The 20,542-nt window shown below is 41.3% G+C and overlaps 3 protein-coding genes across 4 annotated transcripts; 2 read left to right on the forward strand and 1 right to left on the reverse strand.

Annotated features, from left to right (window-relative positions):
- Window positions 1-116: 116 nt before the first annotated feature.
- On the forward strand, window positions 117-3,058 carry lmod3 (leiomodin 3 (fetal)). Its single transcript, XM_080468958.1, has 3 exons — window positions 117-549; window positions 683-2,299; window positions 2,457-3,058. Exons 1-3 carry the CDS (start codon window positions 262-264, stop codon window positions 2,502-2,504), a joined length of 1,953 nt encoding a protein of 650 aa, XP_080325084.1. The 5' UTR covers window positions 117-261; the 3' UTR covers window positions 2,505-3,058.
- An 833-nt stretch (window positions 3,059-3,891) lies between these two features.
- On the reverse strand, window positions 3,892-8,824 carry LOC308113061 (PRA1 family protein 3-like). Its single transcript, XM_080468974.1, has 3 exons — window positions 8,635-8,824; window positions 7,339-7,556; window positions 3,892-5,325 (listed from the first exon to the last, which is right to left on the reverse strand). Exons 1-3 carry the CDS (start codon window positions 8,814-8,816, stop codon window positions 5,150-5,152), a joined length of 576 nt encoding a protein of 191 aa, XP_080325100.1. The 5' UTR covers window positions 8,817-8,824; the 3' UTR covers window positions 3,892-5,149.
- LOC308113053 (NEDD8-activating enzyme E1 catalytic subunit) lies at window positions 8,580-18,085 on the forward strand. 2 transcript variants are annotated; one of them, XM_080468961.1, is made up of 19 exons: window positions 8,580-8,839; window positions 9,726-9,817; window positions 9,920-9,958; window positions 11,365-11,488; window positions 11,598-11,678; window positions 11,803-11,885; window positions 12,097-12,177; window positions 12,294-12,337; window positions 12,430-12,494; window positions 12,610-12,765; window positions 13,384-13,486; window positions 13,594-13,704; window positions 13,818-13,871; window positions 15,315-15,351; window positions 15,450-15,531; window positions 15,610-15,710; window positions 15,809-15,872; window positions 15,979-16,033; window positions 16,137-18,085. In XM_080468961.1, exons 2-19 carry the CDS (start codon window positions 9,798-9,800, stop codon window positions 16,223-16,225), a joined length of 1,389 nt encoding a protein of 462 aa, XP_080325087.1. In that variant the 5' UTR covers window positions 8,580-8,839; window positions 9,726-9,797; the 3' UTR covers window positions 16,226-18,085. The 2 variants fall into 2 exon arrangements, with proteins under 2 accessions (XP_080325087.1, XP_080325088.1); XM_080468962.1 differs by lacking the exon at window positions 8,580-8,839 and having other exon boundaries at window positions 15,809-15,906; window positions 16,137-18,043.
- The last annotated feature ends 2,457 nt before the right edge of the window (window positions 18,086-20,542 follow it).

Below are 20,542 nucleotides of genomic sequence, written 5' to 3' on the forward strand. Positions count from 1 at the left end.
GAAGCAACTGTCATCCTGAAAGATCCTGATGGCCCGACCAGCTGGGAGGAGGGGCTCTACATAGAATGTGAGCATGTGTCCCCCCTGCGTGTCGCTGAAATATCTTCCATGAAGTTGACAGAGTTTAATTTTAGACCACACATGGGGCCGAGTCAGAAGTCAAAGTCAGAGGCTTCCCAGTTTGCTCCGTCTGAGTCACAGACTGGACTGAAATTATCCTTCCTCTAGAAGTCAACAGAATCAAGAAATCACAGCGTAAACATGTCTACCGATAGAGACCTGGAGGATCTTAATGAGGAGGATATCGACGAAGATGAGATCCTTGCAATGCTTTCACCTGAGGAGATCCAGGAGCTCCAGAGTGAAATGGATGTGATGATCGCCCCGGATGAAACTGTGCCGGTGGGACAGAGGCAGAAGGATCAGACAGAGAAACCTCCGACGGGGTCATTCGACCACAGATCACTGGTCGATTACCTCTATTGGGAGAAAGAGTCTAAACGAATGCTTGAAGAAGAGAGAGTGCCCGTGACTCTGCTGCCCAGCGAGGTAGGAACTTTCAAGCCCACATGTACAGGTCAACTTAGAAAAACAAAACATTTAATTGAAGCAAAAAAAAGCTAAAACAAAAGGTCTTGATCACATATATATTGTTAATGCTCTGATTTGTTGTTTCCGTTAGAAAACCTTGAGAACAGAAGCAGAAAAGAAAGAAACAGAAGAAAACTCTGGTGACGGGAAATACGAGGTCTATGAAGTGATTGAAGAAGTGATTGAGGAAGAAGATGCAGACTGTACAGACGGAGAGGAAATCATAGAGGAGATAATTGAGGAGATAATTGAGGAAGTTGATGAGGTTGATGAAAAGAGCAAAATAGTAGAGGTGAAAGAGAAGGAAGAGACGAAGCCGCCCGTGAAAACTGTAGTTACTGAAAATCTTCTGCAGCCTCCGCAAAACACAGACGAAGTACCGGGTGAAGGTAGAACTGACCGGCAGCCGTCTCCGGTGACAGAAGAGACGCCCGCAGCGCCAAAGCACAACACCGAGGAAGAAAAAGAGAAAGATGCACCCACAAACAGCTTGCCTCCAGAGAAAGCTCCAGAGCAGCCAGAGACAAAGGACGTCAGTGATTGGGTGCAACCAAAAGAGGAAAGACAAATCAATAAGTTAAAACTTCCCAAGCTGACACTGAATACTATGAAAATGACATCACGGCCTTCAGGAAACGAGACAAACTTGGAGTCGACCCTCGACAGGATCCGAAACAACAACCCCTCCATCACGGAGGTGAACCTCAACAACATCGAGAACATTCCCAAAGAGATGCTCCTGGACTACGTGAACGCCTTGAAAAAGAATAAACACGTGAAAACCTTCAGCATAGCCAACACCGGGGTGGATGAAAACATTGCTTATAACCTGGCCAACATGCTCCGGGAGAACCGCAGCATCACCACTCTGAACATCGAGTCCAACTTCATCACTGGCAAAGGCATCGTCGCCATCATCCGATGCCTCCAGTTCAACGAGACCCTCACTGAGCTGCGCTTCCACAACCAGAGGCACATGCTGGGCCACCACGCCGAGATGGAGATCTCCCGCCTGCTCAAGGCCAACAACACGCTGCTGAAGCTGGGCTACCACTTTGAGCTCCCGGGCCCCAGGATGGTGGTGACCAACATCCTGACCAGGAACCTGGACCACCAGAGGCAGCAGAGGAAGGAGGAGCAGAAGCAGCAGCAGCTGAAGGAGCAGCGGGAGCTGATGCAGATGTATGAAGACAGCCTGAATCTGCCTCCTGGTTTGCTCCAGATGTTGGGATACCTGCCGCCGCTAGAGCTGCTACAGGAGCACGGACTCATCCCGCCGTCCGCGGACGTGAAGGCTTCAGCTCAAACACACAATCAAACCGAGCATCCAGAACCGCAAAAGCAGCGCAAGCTCAACAAAACCCCCAAAAAGCCCGCGGCGACGAACCAGCCGAGCAACACAGAAGCGACGCAGAACCCCTTGAAGAATGTCCAGCTGAAGAGGACCCCCAAGAAACGAGATCCGTTTCTGGACATTGACCCGAGGGAGGACAGGAGAGGACAGAAGCCGAGTTTCCAGCTGAGAAAGACGCCCAAAGTGAAGGCGGCAGACAACGCCGACACGGGAGATGAAAAGCCCAACTTGAAAGACATGATAAAGACTCTGAAGCCCATCCCTCGCCGACGAGTGCCTCCGAAGATCGACCCCACGCCTCGCGACCAGCTCCTGGACGAGATCAAGAAGAGCAACGTGGCCTGTCTCAAATCTGTGAGTACAAAACAGCATGATTTTTCAATCAGTGTTGAGTTTGTGTGGGAAAAGCATTGATCCCACGTGACGTGTGTAAACAGTGTTTTAGGGCGACGTGAAATGATCTAAAACTTCATGAGCTGAGCTGAACTCTGCCGTCTGCTGCTGCTTGCAGGTGCCGCTCCCCAAAGGGCTGGAATCAGACGAAACAGATCTGCTGTGATAGACTTCGCTTCAAGCTGAATGTTTTTTTCTCCACGTGACTGGTATTACTCAACGCACAGCGACGGTGCATCAGGCCGTACGGCCGAACTGCGATGCCGCTGCACTTAAAATAAAATATTGACTTGTAGCTGTTTTACTGTTTATGTTGCAATATTTATAAAGTTATTACAATTAGATGTTAAGTTATTTAAACACACATATACTGACTTTACATTGAAATGTGTTCCTTTTTTTTTTTGCTATCTTTTAATCTCACAGAGGAGTGTTTTGTCATTTCCACTATGTGCAACAATTTTGTTTTGTGTGTGCTAGAAATGGATGGATACTGAGCTGGATTGTTTGATTATGGATTAAAACTTTGGCACAACATTCTCATATAGTTGCATTTTGCTATAAAAAAATAAAAAAATCTTACGTTCTTTGCCTGGGACTTTTTTCAGTGTATCTAAAATCTAACATCACCTTCAGCCTGTATAAGACCCAAATGTACCAGATAATATTTTTCACTAGTTTTTGCGTCAAATTGTTAGAGAGCTGCTGGAATGTGTGTTTAAAAAAAATAAAAGAGTTTAATATATATTATAAATGGGTTCATTTAACATCAATAATGATGCTTTGTGTGAAGCAATGTCTTTCACCCCGTGGCTCTGGAACCGCCTCATCTGCTGTTGTTTTCCCAAAACTACATAAATAAACCACACATTTTATGGAATCTCACACAATCTTGAAGAAAGGATTCATGTCTCACAGTTTATCGAAACGACCAATATCAAAGGCATATCTGGTAATGAATCCAAAGACAGAGCAAGAACAGAAGGTTTAACTTAATGTGGACAGGTATTTGTTTTCACTGCCTTCAATGCAGGTTTACTTGTTTGTTATGTGGAGGGAAATACAATAAAAAAAGACTAAAACAGCACAAATGAGGTTAGAAATAGACTTTAATATGAGGCGGGGCTGCTTAAGCTGTTTAGATGGCAAATTTATCAATCATTTCATTTGGAAGAAAGTTGGTAAAAAAAACAAAAAAACAGCTCTTTTGGTCATTTAAGTTTAAGTCATCAAAATTGTTTGTAAAGCATTTTTAGTTTAGGATTACTCGCAATTTGAGATAAGTTTCACTCTTTCAACCACCACTGTGGCGAGAGTCGATTCCAGCTGACTCTGGGCGAAGGCTGAATATAACACACATCAAACACAGAGACTTGCACGCAGGAGGAGAACATGCAAACTGGGAACATCCTGACCGTGAGCTGAGAGTGCCAACCGCCACACCATTCCGCGGATTCTCTCTAAGAGCACACCAGTTTTTTTTGTTTTTTTTTATTACTATTGTGAAATCATAACTTGAAATTCAACATAAAAGAACAAGGCAGACTGCAACATAAGTCAAGTTCATTTTTATTTTTGTGGAGGAGAGACATGTTTTACTTCCAGTTCATTACTTTTCGTGAATGAAAAGGTCACATTAAAAACGTCAGGAATACATAATGAAGCATCCATAAAACATGAACAACCTCTCATTGGGGAAAGGTAGCATGCACCACCTGCCATCAATGTGCATGTGTGATGAAGAAAAACAACAAAAAAAAACTGAATACAAAATGAGCACTTAACATTGCAGTTGACAAACTTAGTTTGGCTTTTCGTAAAGGGCAGGAGATGCGATATGGGGTGGGGAGGGTGGGGGGGCTAATCCAGTATTTACTCCTCTTAAAAGTGACACTTCAATACATTTGTCTGGTTAGAAACTAAGTACTTTGCATCCAGCAGCCATTTTATACACTTCTGCATGCTATATTACGAAAATAAAGACACACTAAAAATAACAAGAAACGTGTACATAACATGGCGTATATTCAAACAATAAAGCTGCACTTGCCATTCATTTTTATTTTTTTTTTCAGTTTTGCATAGCTGTGATCAAAGGGGGATACACAGGAAGTGTGCGCACAGACCGTCTGACTCCGGCTACCCTCCAGTATTCTCCATCCCACACACACACACACACACACACACACACCTCATCTACACTACAAGTAGATTGGTCTCGGATGAGTCTTCATAGAGCTCCTGTCGTTAAAAAGATGGCCATTATTGCTGTTAAGTAAAGTGTGTCACTGGCTGTTAGGTAGGTACGTCGGTACTGTGGGTCTACTTGGTGAGAACCGAGAAACACGTGCTCCTTCTGAGGTAGCGAACTGAAAAGGAAATCATTTCTTTTCTGGAACGATTTTAACTGGTATCAAATACCTGCAAATAGCTTTTCTGTCCAGACGTTTGCTGAAATGATGTCGTGAGTTGTGTTTTTTTTTTTTTAAATGAGAAAACAAAGTGCACAGTCGACAAGGGGAAATGATGCTTCGGGGGACGATTTTAGACAGGAATGCTCAAAACCTTTGGTAAATCTTTAACACATCACCCATCTCCTTATCTATTTCATAATATGTTCCTGTGTTTATCTGAACACATATGCTCTAAAACCAAAGTGGGGGGAAAAAAAGAGGGGTGGGAATGCTGATATCAGTAACTTTATGTGTTTTGGAGTGGGGGTATAAAATAGGGACACATGGAGCAATGCTACTAAGATTTGAATCTGCACTGTATGACACCACTTCCCTTGGCACAGTTGTGGCCGGAGCCTTAATCCTTTAGTTTGCCTTCGATGAAATCTTGCATCTTGTTTATTTTCTCCTCCTGCTGATCCAAGAGATCCATGATCATTCCCATCGGGGTCTTCTTCAGCCCGACACCTTCCATCTTGTTCTCGAGCCTGTTCTTCATGTTACGCAGCCTCAGGGAGGCATGGATCAGGATTACTGCGGGAAACACAACGGCAAGTAATTTCAAACCTTTTATCAACGAGCACAAGAACAAACAAACAAACACATTTTCCGCCTCAAGCGTGTGAAATTCTCTTAAAGACAAAATGCGATACGGCTGCTGCTAAGACTTTGAAGCAGGTGGAGGGACGGGCAGATCTTTTATTTCCATTTTAAGCAGATACTGAATGCATGACATCAGCTAGTAAATGCGGTTCTCTCCGAATCAACAGCCCATGGCAACCCATCAACACTGGTGGTGGCGGCGGCGGCGGCGGCGGCGGTGGGCCGGCCTGCTGGGATGTGATCAAACTGCCACAATGTTCGAGCGGCTACAGTTGCTCCGACGATCCAACCCACCAATTATCCAAACCACTCTGCTGACGCTCCGAATCTCAGTGTATTTATAGATGCAAAGCAGAATCCCCCCCCACCCCACCCACCCAAGTTCACAGTATAGCTCACAATGCTGACTTTATGCTTCGATCGGTGTCGTGCGTAAATACTAATCAGTAGTACTTCACATACTGTGAGTCAGAATGAGCGAGAGTTCGGAAAACCTTGCTCATCCATGAAATAAATAAAAAAATAAAAAAAAAAAAAAAAAAAAGAGTGACTGACTCACCACTGTTTGCATTGTACAGCACAACCCAGGAGGAAAATGAATCTCACACACAGTAAAACACAATGAAACGCTTTCAGTGGAGCAAAGAAGACGACTGATTGAAAGGTTTCAAGGCAAAAGAAAAGAAATGTGTGGTCTCTCATCAGAAAATATCAACGTTGAGAAAAAAAACCCCAACCGATGTTATTCTGAATACACACTCTTGTCTTCTTCATTGCATACAAGTGTAATATCTATGTAATATCTATCTTTGCCCATACAAATGTGGTCGTACTTAGGTTTGCTTAAGATCTGCAATATGATCTGTGTTGAGCAGCAGAAAGGTTTTTAAAACACTCTGACACCCCAATCACACCCGTCACAATTTATTATAGAGAGCTGCTCTACTGGATCACTGCAGATTGTAAAAGTGCACAAAATAGTATAGAACACCACGCTGCTTGTCAGAACTGCTTTGAGTTTATGAACTTGTAAATTTCCTCAGCTCCTCTAGTTGTTCAGCCATCATGTTACAAGACCCCCGAGATAATATGAAAGAGGGTCAGCTAATATTGATTTTTTTTTTAAAACAGAAAATGTATAAATTACCTTTTCAATGAGGCTTGGAAACTTGACATTTTATCTTATTGCTTTGTGCTCAATTATATATTATTTGTAAAATGAAATTTGTATTTTATTTAACTTTTTTTTTTCTTCATTTCTTATAATATTTTTACACCACTGAGACTTTTATTTTAAAGATCATTTCTAAGCTTTGCTGATTTGGAAAAGGCATTTCATGCGTCGGCAGCTTAAACATCAGATTACCGCAGTTCCTTTTATTCTGCTGTCGGTAAACATAAACACAAATAGACTATAGGTCATCCAAAATTCTGCTGCCAGGCTTCTCACTCTGCTTAACTGGCTCCTTGCGGGGTTTTGAAATTGATTTGAAGATTTTATTGCTTATTTTAAAAATCCATAACCGTTAGGGCTCCTTCATATTTACGAGAAGTTATAACTCCTTATGAGTCTGTTTATTGCCTGAGCAGCTCTGAGTTTCCTTTGAGCGGCATCGAAAAGGACTTTTCAGGAGATCTTTGCTGTTCAGGCTCTTTGGTTGTGAAACTTTACCTGGGAATCTCTTATAGCGTTTACTGATTGTTGGTTTTTGCCATTTTTGTTGTTGTAGTCTGCATTTTAAAAGATGTGTTTTGTTTGTTTTAAACCCATATGTTACATTCTATTGTATAATTTTACTACCCATTTGTAATTCACTTGTTTTGCACAACTATTCTGGTCTCCAGATACAATTGTATGGCTCTCGGTCTCTGTATGTCTGAAAAGTGGTACAGAATTAAAGACTGTTTCAATAAATAATGTGCGTGTGTCATGCAGATACTCACACAGCAAAGGGAAAGTGATTCCAAAGATGAAGACCATGACGCCGCCGCACAGCGACAGCAGGAAGTAACTGGTGACCATCACGACAATGACAAACAGAGTGGGACTCTTCTTTTTGAAGTTCTTGACGATGGACTGGTTTTCTCCGGCCCACACCGATCCCATGAAGACCAGAACCACAACGGTGCCTCCGAGGAACATGCCAAAAGGATTCAGGAATCTGAAGACGAAGACATCCGAAGAACATATTGAGCATAGAGGTTAAAGTTACATTTCCACAGTGACGTTTTCCAGTATTTTAGATTTATTGAGCATTGACTGAAATGTCCCATATATATATATATATATATATTTTTTTTTTTTTAAATATAATTTTAGCTTTTAAGTTATGATGTTAGGAGTGTTTAAAAAAAACTGACAAAATAATGAAGTTACTGATTTTTTTTAATTTTTTTTTAAGATACATCTGACTTTCTTTCTGAAACAACACAACCTGCTGGCTGTAAGACGTACATTCCGGGAGTGTATGAGCCTGCGGTGTCGCTTATGCCTCATTAGGCTGAATATTTCACAAGATCTGATGTTTTTCTTCACTTTTTTAATAGATACCAACGTTAACACAATTAAAATTCTTGAAACTATCTTCAGAATGTACGAATGACTGGCAAACAATCAACTTTTTCTTTTTTCTTCATTTATGTACCGTTTATTCTGGTGCACCAAGTATTTATTTTTATTTTTTTTCACCAACAGCACAACCTGCTGGCAGTAGCAACAATAGGTAACAGAAGGGTGTGAACTCTGGGAGTGGAGAAGCCTGCAGCCAAGCTTAGAATCTCCTTTTTTTTTTTTTCTTTTTTTTTTCCCCTTCTTCCACTACCTCGTCATCATATAATCAAAGCGTAAAACAAATCAACAAAATCACACAGGGAAATATTAAGATTGCACGAGCAGCAACACTCGTCATCCCCTCAGGGCTGATTTTGTGGGTATTTGTGTGGAGACTTGTGGCTGATCCTTCACAAAGGAAGGCAGGATGTTTTAAAACAGCCATGACATCTCTTAATGTTACAGTAACTGTGTGTTTAGGATAAAAGCTTGTAGGTCAAACAGGGTTTAAACGTACATGAGTTAAAGATGATATATATATATATATATATATATATATATATATATATAAAAAAGAAGAAGAAGGGCTTGAACAGTCACAGCACAGAAATAGTCTGCTGATGGGTGTGGATCAGAGGTATGCGGGCTGATTAATCTGATGCTGGCCTGCTGCTGCTGCCACGACTCACCCCACGATGAGGAACACCACCAGGGCCACGGCGAAGTAGTTGGTCTGGTAGTACATGAGATTACTGATCACCCTGTTGTTCCACTTGGTCAAATCTCGGAACTCCGGCTTGGCGAAGCGGTCCGTCCCGGGGTAGAAATCGTCCCACGGTCTGAGAGGCGCCAGCTCCATGTTCGCTGCCATGTCTTCATGAAGTTACCAGGCAGGTACGGATACAAACAAACCGACGCACGCTGCGTCACATTCTGACAGTTCGGCGGATTACGTCACAGTCCGGAGGACGGGAAACCTCGCGAGACTACATCCTCTCGCGAGATCTTAGTCGAGACGCTTCCATTTGCCGTCTGTAAAAGCCATATTTGTATATGAAAATATCCAAATTAAACAAAAGTAAAATTAAATCATTTCTAAGAGACGATGATTAATAAAATTAAAACTGTGCCTCAGTTATCAATGATATACTCTGTAGACATCTTCCTGGATATATTAATATACTTCCAATGTGCCTCTATATTTTGCTGCACTTGTTCTAATATTTTCTGTCTTTTTATTACATGTAAACTTAAATTTTTTGCATATTGTAACATTCTTCACACTATATGTTTAAGTGAATGGCTTTCATGTTTATCTGTGTATATTGTATGTCATGTTTTCCTCTTTATAGTATGATGTTTTTATGTGTATGTCAATATATTTCTCATTTTTACTATTTTTTTTGTGCTGTTTAAAAAATATATTTTTGTACGTTTGTTCATGTTTTGTGATTATGTGCTTGTTGGATTGTTTGTAAATGCTATTATATTGTGTGTGTTTGTCACTAAGCATGTCTGATGTTAAAGAGAAATAATTTCCCCAAGACGAGCAATAAACGTAATGTAACTTACATGCTCGTGTGTATGTTAGGTTTTGTGTACATGGCAGATTTTTATTTATAATTTTTTTTTTTTTTTTAATGTTTTGTCATGTTCCTGTGTATAATACAAACATTGTATTTTATCTGGTGTTTGTGGCGGTTGTCATGGTTTCCGTGCCTCTCATTGTACTATCCCTCCCCCTGTTCTTTTAACCCTTCCTGTGCTCGGGGTCGTGCAGACGCAGTGTGTCTCGCAGTTCCGACGCTCGTGAACGCATCGCGCTGAATCGAGGACATGGGACCGTGAAAGTATGGCGGATGCCGAGGAGCCGTAAGTCTCAATGAACGCAAAATCTCATATTACTACAGTTAAACCGCGGCGTTGGGGTCCCACAATGTCCCGTTTAAACCCCGTGTCATTCCTTTCTTCCAGGGAGAAGAAAAGAAGGCGAATAGAGGACCTGACTGAGAAGTTAGTGACGAATGCTAAATGAAGGTCTCTGACTGGCAGCAGGTTTGCGTTGCACAGTGAGCAGCGACTGCTGGGCCAGGAGACACAAAAACAAACATTTTTTTATCCAGAGCCAGCCTCGGGGAGCCGGCGAGCTGTTATTATAAGATACCCCGACTCACCACGTATTACGTTTACGTAACGTATATACCGTGCAGACTGCAGCTGCGGTGTTATGGTCGTGCTTAACGACGGAAATCTGACATGACTAAGATATTAACGTGATATCTGTGTCCCTTAAACGCAACACACTAATTCTAAGAGGGGGTCTAAAACCTAGAAAATACCAGAAAACTTAAAATACACATTCAATGTAGTTCATATTGATTTCATACAAACGGACTAGTGCTGTAAAATCATTGTCGGGAATGAAGAACACGACAGTCAAATATGTTATATATGTATGCATATGATATATACATGTGGCTGCAAAACATCCTTTAAACAACATGGGCTCTTGGACATGCGTGACATTTTGTATGCCTAAGAGTAAATACATGTCTACTTTCAAATTCTATTAACATTTATTTCGTCAGTTCAAGGTGCAACAATATAGAAAAAAACATGCAATTGTGATTATTGGCTACAAACATAATATAGGTGAGACTCACTGTCATGCCAGAAAGGGATTTCAGACATGGATCTGCATTGTTGGTAAAGGAATTGGGGTACACATCTTCATCGCAGTGACAGGACTATGCAACAACTGCGAACACTGTAAGACATAAAAAAAAAACCTCTAGAACTGCCGTTTGGAGCATCTTCTTTAATAAAGCATTGTCTTAACTCTTATTTAGAACTGCATTATTTCACTTTGACAATAAATCTTTGTCAATGCACACTCCAACAAAACATTTCGACAGTTCTCCTCGTCAGTGCTAAAAACATTCAATGAAATAAAGGGAATGCCCTTAACAAATCTCTATATCAATGTAAACAAAACAGAACACAAACATCTAAGACTGAACAATTACACAGCATTTCAGCTCATATTTTTTGCATGCCTTTAATTAGTTTTTAACCTATTTTGTTTTAATTACTGTTCTAATTGTAAATGTCTCAATACTCGTTTGTTGGCGTGACCCACTTTGAAAATAAGTCATGATGTAATGTGCAGTGAACACTTATTAAAAGATTTTCCCAGTCAAAGTAATGCAGGACGTGAAGAAGAAGAACATAAAACAAATGACTCCTTAAATAAAAACGCCTGCGAAAAACGGCTTCTTTTAATCATTTCTTGAAGAAAGGAGCTTCTTGCAAACAGTGGCGTATCTAAACTAAACTTAAAAAAAAGCAGTTTATTGTTGTTTTGTTGTGAACGGAGTCAGACTATAAGGTTGGTGTATGTTGGCGTGTCTTGTGCGCAGAATGGCTGTAGATGCCGGACACAGGGACGGTGGCTGCGACTGGGACGGCCGGTGGAACCATGTGAGGAAGTTTCTGGAGAGACCCGGCCCATTCACCCATCCTGACTTTGAATCGAGCACCGAGGTGATGCAGAAACATTTTTGAATGATACTCGTATCACCGTCAGATTAAAGGGACGCTTGTGTTCTCTTTTCAGCACTCATTTAACCCTCGTACTGCCTTTTCATGTCAGTCTTTGCAGTTTCTGTTGGAGACATGCAAGATACTGGTCATTGGTGCGGGAGGGCTCGGGTGCGAGCTTCTTAAAAATCTGGTATTCAACTCTTTTATCTATGTTGCACAAAGGTTCCTCATTCTTTGTAAAGTGAATAAAAGTGCACAGTTTCTACCAGGTTGGATATTTTGTCACGTTGTCTTTTTTTCCTTTCTCCCCTCAGGCACTTTCCGGGTTTCGCCTCATTCATGTGGTTGACATGGACACTATTGATGTCTCCAACCTCAACAGGCAGTTTCTTTTCAGGTCGGTACTGTCTCCAGAGTTCTAGCTTTGGCTGGAATTCAACACGAGACACATTCAAAATGTATTTGATCTTTATTCTTTGCAGTTTTTCATTTTTCTTTGATTTAGAAAAATCGGTGGTAAAACTCTTTGACTCTGGCCGGATATCTCTTACAGTGATAAAATTAGCCTGTGAACAAATATCTGTATATTTGTTTATTTATCCATTTAGGCCCAAAGATGTTGGTCGACCAAAGGCAGATGTGGCAGCTGATTTCATCAACGGTCGTGTTCCCGGATGTAAAGTTGTCCCGTATCCTTTTCTGTTCACTTCAAAAAAACAAAAAAAAAACACACAAAACTGGTAAATCTGATCTGAAATGTATCAAATATTCTTGCTCTGTTTTCTTAATTATCTATAAAACACAGTCACTTTAAGAAGATCCAAGATTTTGATGAGTCTTTTTACAGGCGTGAGTGTGTTTCCTTCCAAATGGTGCCAGATATCAGGAATATTTACCGTAGAAACACCCGACTCATCATAAAATTGTCCTCCCTTTTGCAGAGTTTCACATCATCGTCTGTGGACTGGACTCCATCATCGCCCGACGTTGGATGAACGGGATGCTGGTAGGAATGCTTTCCGGTGTTGTCTTTTATTGACGCGCGTTGACGCTTTACTCAAACGTACAAAACAAAGTAAGTGAACATAAGGCGAGTTACGATTGTTATTAATCTTTCCCAGATCTCTCTCCTGAGCTATGAAGACGGCATCCTGGATCCCAGCTCCATCATCCCCCTCATCGATGGAGGCACAGAGGGGTTCAAAGGAAATGCTCGAGTCATTCTACCCGGCATGACCGCGTGTATCGACTGCACACTGGAGCTGTACCCACCACAGGTACCACAGAATAGTTAAAAAAAAAAAAAAAAAAAATGTAAACTATTATTTACTGTTGAGCTCCTTTTTTTTTGTGGTAAAGTGTCTGTGATGCACACGCTGTGATGTCACAGTGACGTCGCGGTTCGCATTCTGGCTATTCTGTGTGGAGTTTGCCTGTTTGCTCCAGCTACTCCAGTTTCAACCTCATCGGACCCCCGCCTTTAGTCTCGTTCAGCCAACCTCAAACTCCACTAGGTTGACTTGAGTGTGGCCGGTGTGAAGGCGTCCTGAATCGTCCTTAAGTGTGATTGTCTCCGTGTTTGAACTGTGATGGACTAACGATCTGTCTGAGCTGTACCCCGCCGTCACCCCAAGTCAGCCCGTATTGATCCCAGAAGTATAATAAAAGTGAAAACTATCGAATTGAACAGGAAAAAGAGCCTGTCGGGATAGAGGAGGCAGCTCACTGGGGAAATGTGTTTTATGGTCAGACTTGATCATTTAAACTGCAAATGTTAATTTTATTGTCACTATCTTGGTCTTTAGGTTGTCTCGGTTACGCAGAGCCAATAACTGGCCTCTAGTTCTCGTTTAAATGCATCTGCATAACGTTCAATTGAACTAAATCTTCCACAGATCAACTTCCCCATGTGCACCATCGCGTCGATGCCGAGGTTACCGGAACACTGCGTTGAATATGCCCAAATCCTACAGTGGCCCAAAGAGAAGCCGTTTGGAGGTATCCTGAAATAGTCCCGTCTTTATCGACTCGTCACCAGTAATCACAACTCCTCCCTCCGCTGTGGTAGAGGAGCTTTTCATTATCGAGGTGTTGTTCTCTGTCAGAGACGAGTTTAGACGGAGACAATCCGGAGCACATCCAGTGGGTGTTCGATCGATCCCAGGAAAGAGCTGCAGAGTTTAAAATCACAGGAGTGACGTACAGACTCACTCAAGGTAAACCCTGTGAAACTGAAGTTTTCGCCAAATCTCACAGCTCTCTGTGGTGCTGTGTTGAAACTGAACTCACATCTCCTTTTCTCTTTTTTTTCTTCTCTTTGTTTGCACAGGAGTTGTGAAGAGGATTATTCCTGCTGTGGCGTCGACTAATGCTGTTATTGCTGGTATGATTCAAGAAATGGTTTTGAGGTTTCTTCCCAGAGCTGTTGTGTATTCATAAAATGTGTGAAAAGACCAATGGATGACTGGGTAAACCACCTGCTTTTACTGTCAGAACACCAGTTCCCGTGCAGCACTTTTGCACTTTACACTGACTGTAAAAGCCAGTCTTCACAACAAAACGTCCCACTCACTTACTCTTGTTGGGCATCATCATTTTTTTTTTAGTAACCACTCCTGTTTTGACTCCGAGTCTTTTATTCAAAGTCTTTCCATCCATCAGCCCATCTTCTATACACACTTTATTCCAATTACAGTTGTGGGATCAACACAAGGAGACAATCCATCACACACACACTTTCAAACCCAGGACAATTTAAGAGTTACTGATCCACCTTCAAGCATGATCTTCGGCTTGCCTCTTCTTGCTATGAGCCCGCACCATGTGAATGTAATATAATACCAACTGCATTTTGAAGATAAATATAGCTGCATGGATCAGTTTCATTAGTTGACATTCAAAAAGACCAAAACATCAACAATGCTGATCAATAACAGTGTGGAAGACATCTCTGCAAGTGAAAACAGTTCAATGGAATGACTTAAGTTAATGACTTTGTTTGAGTTATTTTTGACTGCGAACCAGAAGAAGGTGCCACAGTGCCTTTAGTGATGCAACATGGAAGCTTCAACGTGCCGAAGTGTCCTTGAGCAAGACTCTGAACTCCAAACTGCTCCAAATGAATGGATAGAGCACCTTTCAGCTTACATACGGCAGGCACCTCGATCAGTTAAAGAACTTCGCTCTGGGTTTATAAATTATTTCTCTTCTATTCTGTACCTGAAAGCATGTGAAGTAATATTTACTTTCAAGCTATTTGAAGTCAATTCCAGTGAAACGTAGATGCTGATTTCTGCAGAAGTTCTTCAGTCCCAGAAGCGAGAGGCTTTTGTCAACAGAAGTCTGAAAAGAGACGCGGTCGCAGTTTCAATTTCATATTGGCCTTTTTTACTTTTTTTTTTTTTTTCCTCTCTCATGAGAAATTCGAAGTTGGTCATAACGTGATTTGGCATGCCTGCTTGTGATGACTATAATTCCCAGGTGTTCATGATGTGTAGAGAAATTGGAAAAGCTTCCTGGAAGCAGAGAAATGGAGCTTTACAGCTTTTGTATCAAAGTCAGTCCAGTGGAATCCAGCACTTTTGCAGCACGATCATCCAAACACAGCGTGTGCCACATTTGCAACATGAGCTTCTCGGCACCAAACGTGCACCGTGATCACAGTAATCCCGAGGCACTGACAGGTTGTTGAAAGTGAAGATTGTCGAGGGAAAAGGTGGAGAATCACTCAGTCGTTGTCCGGCCGTAAAAGCAAAATAAATCCACTCAACGTGTTCCTTTTAACAATTAATCCAACATTAGTTATTTTTGCTTGTCTTCCTCTCAGCTGCGTGCGCTCTGGAAGTTTTTAAAATTGCCACCAGGTAGGTTGCACCAACGCATCAGTGCGCACAATCTCTCACTCGAGGCTCCTGCCAGTTTGATTTGTGGAATAAAAATAATTCTCTCGTGCACTTTCCAGCGCCTATATTCCCTTAAACAATTACCTGGTCTTCAACGACGTGGATGGACTGTACACCTACACTTTCGAAGCCGAGCGGAAGGTTGGTGCGATGCTGTAGTCGCACATTTTCTCTGCACGCGTGACGCGAGGTGTAATCTGAAACCTTTTTGACTGACAGGAAAACTGCTCAGCGTGTAGCCAGGTGCCTCAGGACCTCCAGTTCCCTCCTTCTGCCAAATTACAGGAGGTCTTGGAGTACCTGACAGAGAACGCCTCGCTGTGAGTACTCAGACACGCTTCACAGTGAGCCTCACAGATTTAAAAAAAAAAAAAAAAAGCAACCATCACATCGAGATTGCCTCTTATTAATTTTCCAGACAAATGAAATCGCCGGCCATCACCACAACTCTGGAAGGGAAGAACAAGACGCTGTACTTGCAGGTGATAAATTCAACCGTACAGATATCTCTGCAAGGTAATTTGCTGCCGTTACTTAAATGGTGATCGCTTTATGTATTTATTTTTCTTGTTGTTGTTGTTGTCTCAGTCTGTTAAATCCATCGAGGAACGGACCCGACCAAACCTCTGTAAAACTTTAAAAGGTGAGAAGAAGACGATGGGCCGCTTCGTAAATACGATCTGTCTCCACGGTGCCAAACAAAACATGTAAAAGAGTTTTGTTTTTTTTCTCTCTTCTTGTTGCAGAGCTGGGATTGTCGGACGGACAGGAACTCGCTGTAGCCGACGTCACCACACCCCAGACGGTCCTCTTCAAGCTCAACTTCACAGCTTGAGCCTCTGTCAGGAACAAATAACAAAAAGCAAAACAGCACTGAGGCATCTGAACGCAAACTGGACGCTGCGCCACAGGCTCACTGTGACGTCGCAGTTGCACATTTGACATCATGACGATGTAAATATGAAGAGTGAGGCCTCTCTTCTGGGGTGGGGCGGGGGGGGGCGGACATGACTGGTCGCTGTATGAAACATTTAATCTTTTTTTTTTTTTTTTTTTTCAGTTTTTCTATTAGTGACGTTTACTTATTTGTGCATTTTGTTTCGTGTTGGCATATAATGTAGTGAGTTCAATCAGATAATATTGTGCACTATACGCTGAAGAATTACCAAACAGATGCCTCTTTCACAGTCTTGTCATTTCTTTCATGTACGAACAACAAGGCGGGAAACCTCACAGTGGTGTAGAGGTGAACACCGTCTTCTCACAGTGATAAAATCCTCCACTTTCAATCGAGGTTTGAGGGATTTTCTGTGCACTTTGCATGTTTCCTCTGTGTGTGCATGCGGTTTTCACCCCCCCCCCCCCAAAAAAAAACCCATGCATTTCGTAATCATCCATAGTGGGTTAAAATCTGTCCGAGTTGGATAAAGGAAGGATCGCTCTACAACAGGATAACTTTATGTTCTATATTCATTTATCCGTGACATAAAGTCTCACAGGTAGCCGTGATGTGTGTTCCAAGATAATACATTCAAAATGTTTTAATAAACTGCAAATTCAAACAGCAAGGCACAGCGAAATCTAATAACACTGGCCCCTCCGCTGGGGCACCTGCAGTGAGAGTATGACGTTTGAAATCCATGTTGTTTCTCGGTTATTCAAGCCGACGGGAAAAATCTGCTTCTTCTTAATCAAACCAATTAGACCGTAAACAAGTTTAAATCTCTCGTGGCTTGAATGGGTGGGAGTTGCTTAAGTCCACAGGAATTTATTGATTCAATGTGAAATCTCACAGGAAAGTGTTGAAGATCTTGTCCCTAAGAAATCGTTGAAGCATTTTCTAGTTCTGTTAAGTTGATTATTTCAAATCTCATGCAGTCATTTTAGAAGATCGTAATACCCTTGTAACCTTAAGTACAAACATGTTGGCAGGTTCGGAAAGCTCTTCTGTATACATTTGGTTCCGGACCCAAAACCCAGAAGAATGGTTCAGGAAGGATTTTGTATGTAGAAGAGCAGAAAGAAATCCGGTATACAGATTACGTAATCCACTGAGGCCGTCTCGGTAGGCAGCGGCCAAAACACAAACGCGATGAATATCAGAAATATGATTTCTGATACTCAAAACAAACTGGTGTCTGCTTTGATTTCTAAAGTTCACAGTGTGATAAAGATTTTAAACTTGCTTTTCCCACAATCTGTCGGCAGGTTCCAAGGCCCCGATAACTCATGACCCCACATTTAGGATGAAACCGGATGAGGATTAATTTGAGATTCTCTTGTACTGTTGTATTCATGTGACAATCACCAACCTGCACATTTGGAGAGTTAATGCATATTAGTGAATGACACTTCAAATCATGGCTTCTATATGACCACAGTAATTCGTGTACAAACAGTCTGAATGGATTAAATGAGGAATATGAGAGTTGTTTACAGTATTAATGCCAATCTATGCTGAACATGTGCTGTTATCCATCTCAGTTGTTGTAAATAGCTATGGCATATTAAAAAAAAAAAAAAGTTTTAAAAATTTTCCAGCAAGGCTTAATTGGATGTTTTGTTTAGTTTTTTTCCAGTTTGACATTTGGTTTTGAATATTATTCATTAAAAGACTGCAAGTCTGACAATGTTTTGCAGAACTCCAAAGCTGAATAGTGTTCAGTTGTCTGTGTGTGTATAAAATGTAAATTTATAATTGTTGTGGGCGCCTGCATCTCTTTACATGTTCATATTATGGGGACTTGTCCTTCTGAGGACATAAATCATATTGTGAGGGGTTTTAAGGTTCTCGGCAGACACTTTTTAGGTGAAGACGTCTTTACACGTGTCTTGGTTAAGTTGGGGTAAGACGCAGAATGAGGAAGATGGTTACAAAAAAGTCTGAAGGAAATAAATTTAAGTCAATCTAATTATCCCTGAAAAACAAGAAGACGCAGAGAATGTGTGTGTTTGTCGGTTGGTGTTTACTCCCTCGCACATTGAGGTTGTCTCATAATATCTCAAGTCTCCATAAGGAAATTCAAAACTTTTTACTAAAACACATGTTTAAAGGGATCATATTATGCCAAATTCACTTTCTAATGGTTTTCCAACAGTAATAATCGAATGACGCCCCAGAAGTGAAGAAAGTCCGTCATCTCTCTCCCTGGCTTATGTCAATTTTTTTTAACTCAATCAGGAAATCAAACCCTATATGGTGTCATCAGGAGTTTAACCAATCCCAATCAAGGTAGGTCCTCCTTTTGACTCCTCCCACAATTAGGCAGCTCTGCTCTGGCGCATGGCACCATAAGACGAAGTACTTCCTCCTCTTCCCAAGATGGGCGGAGCCAGTCCAGCTCACACAGACGCAGCAGATTCTGAATGAAGCTCATGTGATCCAATATTCAAATGGAGGAAAAGCTGGATTTGGGGCAATAAACGTTGACTACAATGTTTTTGGACCAACAAGACCCAAGTGAAAGTTTTGAAATGCTGGATAATATGACCCATTTTAGAGGTTAAGGCACCCAGTAGTGAAGTGGATTGTGTTCTAGTGAGGGAATGTGAGTTTGAGTCTTGTGCAGAGCTTCACTGTTCAACCCTTCGCTGTAGGTGTGAATGAGTGTCTATTTGTCTGTCTCTGTGTTTTCCCGGGATGGACCCGTGACCTGTTTGAGGTGCAGCCTGCCAACTCCAGCACCTCGTGATCCCGAACTGGATAAAGCAGTACAGACGATGGACGGGTGGTTGAAGTTACACAGAATTAGGGTCAGGATTAGGAAAGTAGTCTGCAGGAAATGAATGTAAATCAATGTAGTGCACCCAAAGGACATGTCAACACCAAGTGCGTGTGAATGTTACTGCTTGGCATATTGGCAGCGTGAATAAAACAGCTTTCCGTTTGTTTCTCAGGAGAAAATCGTAAAAAGAAAAGAAGAAAAAAAAAAAAAGGTGTTTAGAGAGCAGGCCAGAGGTCTGGGCCTCCTGATGCAGTTTATCCACTGTGTGACAGCAACTCAATACTCACTTTAAGCTTCTTATGGCACTAATGAAAGTGGCCAGTGGCCACATATTGTCCAGGAGACAGATGGTTTCTGTCTTGATTGAGCTTTAATTTTCCTGACGGGGGGGAAGCTGACAGACTCGTCCCGCACCGCGTTCCCACAACATATCTCTCACATGGCATCTCGAAGCTGAAATGTAAGGAAAGTGTGCAGAAACTCCCTGGAGAGCAGCTGAGCTGTGAAGGAGCAGGGAGATGTGTTGACTGGTAATCAGCAGGAGCACCGAGGCGACACTTTTTTCCCTTTTTCCCTCTCATTTCAGGCTGAAAACTTCAGGAACAAAGTGGATTTGTTTTCAACTTTCCTATCTTTTTGCTGCGGCAGTACAGTGTGAGACTGATGGAGGATTTAGCCGTGGTTTATCATGCACATCCATGACCTGAGCTCAAAGTAAGTGACTGAATGACACAAAAAAATTGCAATTAAATCAGTTTTAAAACACAGATTTGAACACAAAACATTAATTATTTGTTTATTGCCACTTGATTATCACTTTTAATGCTTAGATTTGATCAGTAATGAGGAATAGATTCATTTTAGATAAAATATATATTTTGTTTTAATAATGTATGATAGTTGGTGTTAATATTTGTGTAATACTTTCAAGCTATGTAAGTTTGATTCCAATGTCACCTTTATAAGCTTTTAAAGTATTTATTTCTATTTAATCCTATTTTTTTTCTTTAAGTTTTAGGGACACTGACAATGTAGTACAAACATTGATGCCTGATTAACTAAATCAGGCTCTTCTGCAGACCTATGTTACACATTATTTTCACTTAAAAGAGCAAAAATAATTAAAAATAAAGGAAATGTCATGAATACGAGTTGTGTCATTTAATAGCAAACTATTTATCATCATGAAAATGTGTTTGAATATTGTAAAAGTATTGATAAATAGCAGACTACTATCCCAGTTTCTGATTAATTGCAGTGCTTTTTTCCCCCAGCCTTTTAAAAACAAGGACCACTGTGTCATAGACTTTGTTAACTTATTTTTGATCTCTTCTCTGTGAGAGAACCATTAAAAAAAAAAAAGAAAGCAGTTTTATGGAGTAAACAACTGAGAAAGTGCTTATTGGATGGAGGAGCAATTACAATAA

Source organism: Lipophrys pholis (genome assembly GCF_963383615.2).
Source record: "Lipophrys pholis genome assembly, chromosome: 8".
NCBI lineage: Eukaryota > Metazoa > Chordata > Actinopteri > Blenniiformes > Blenniidae > Lipophrys > Lipophrys pholis.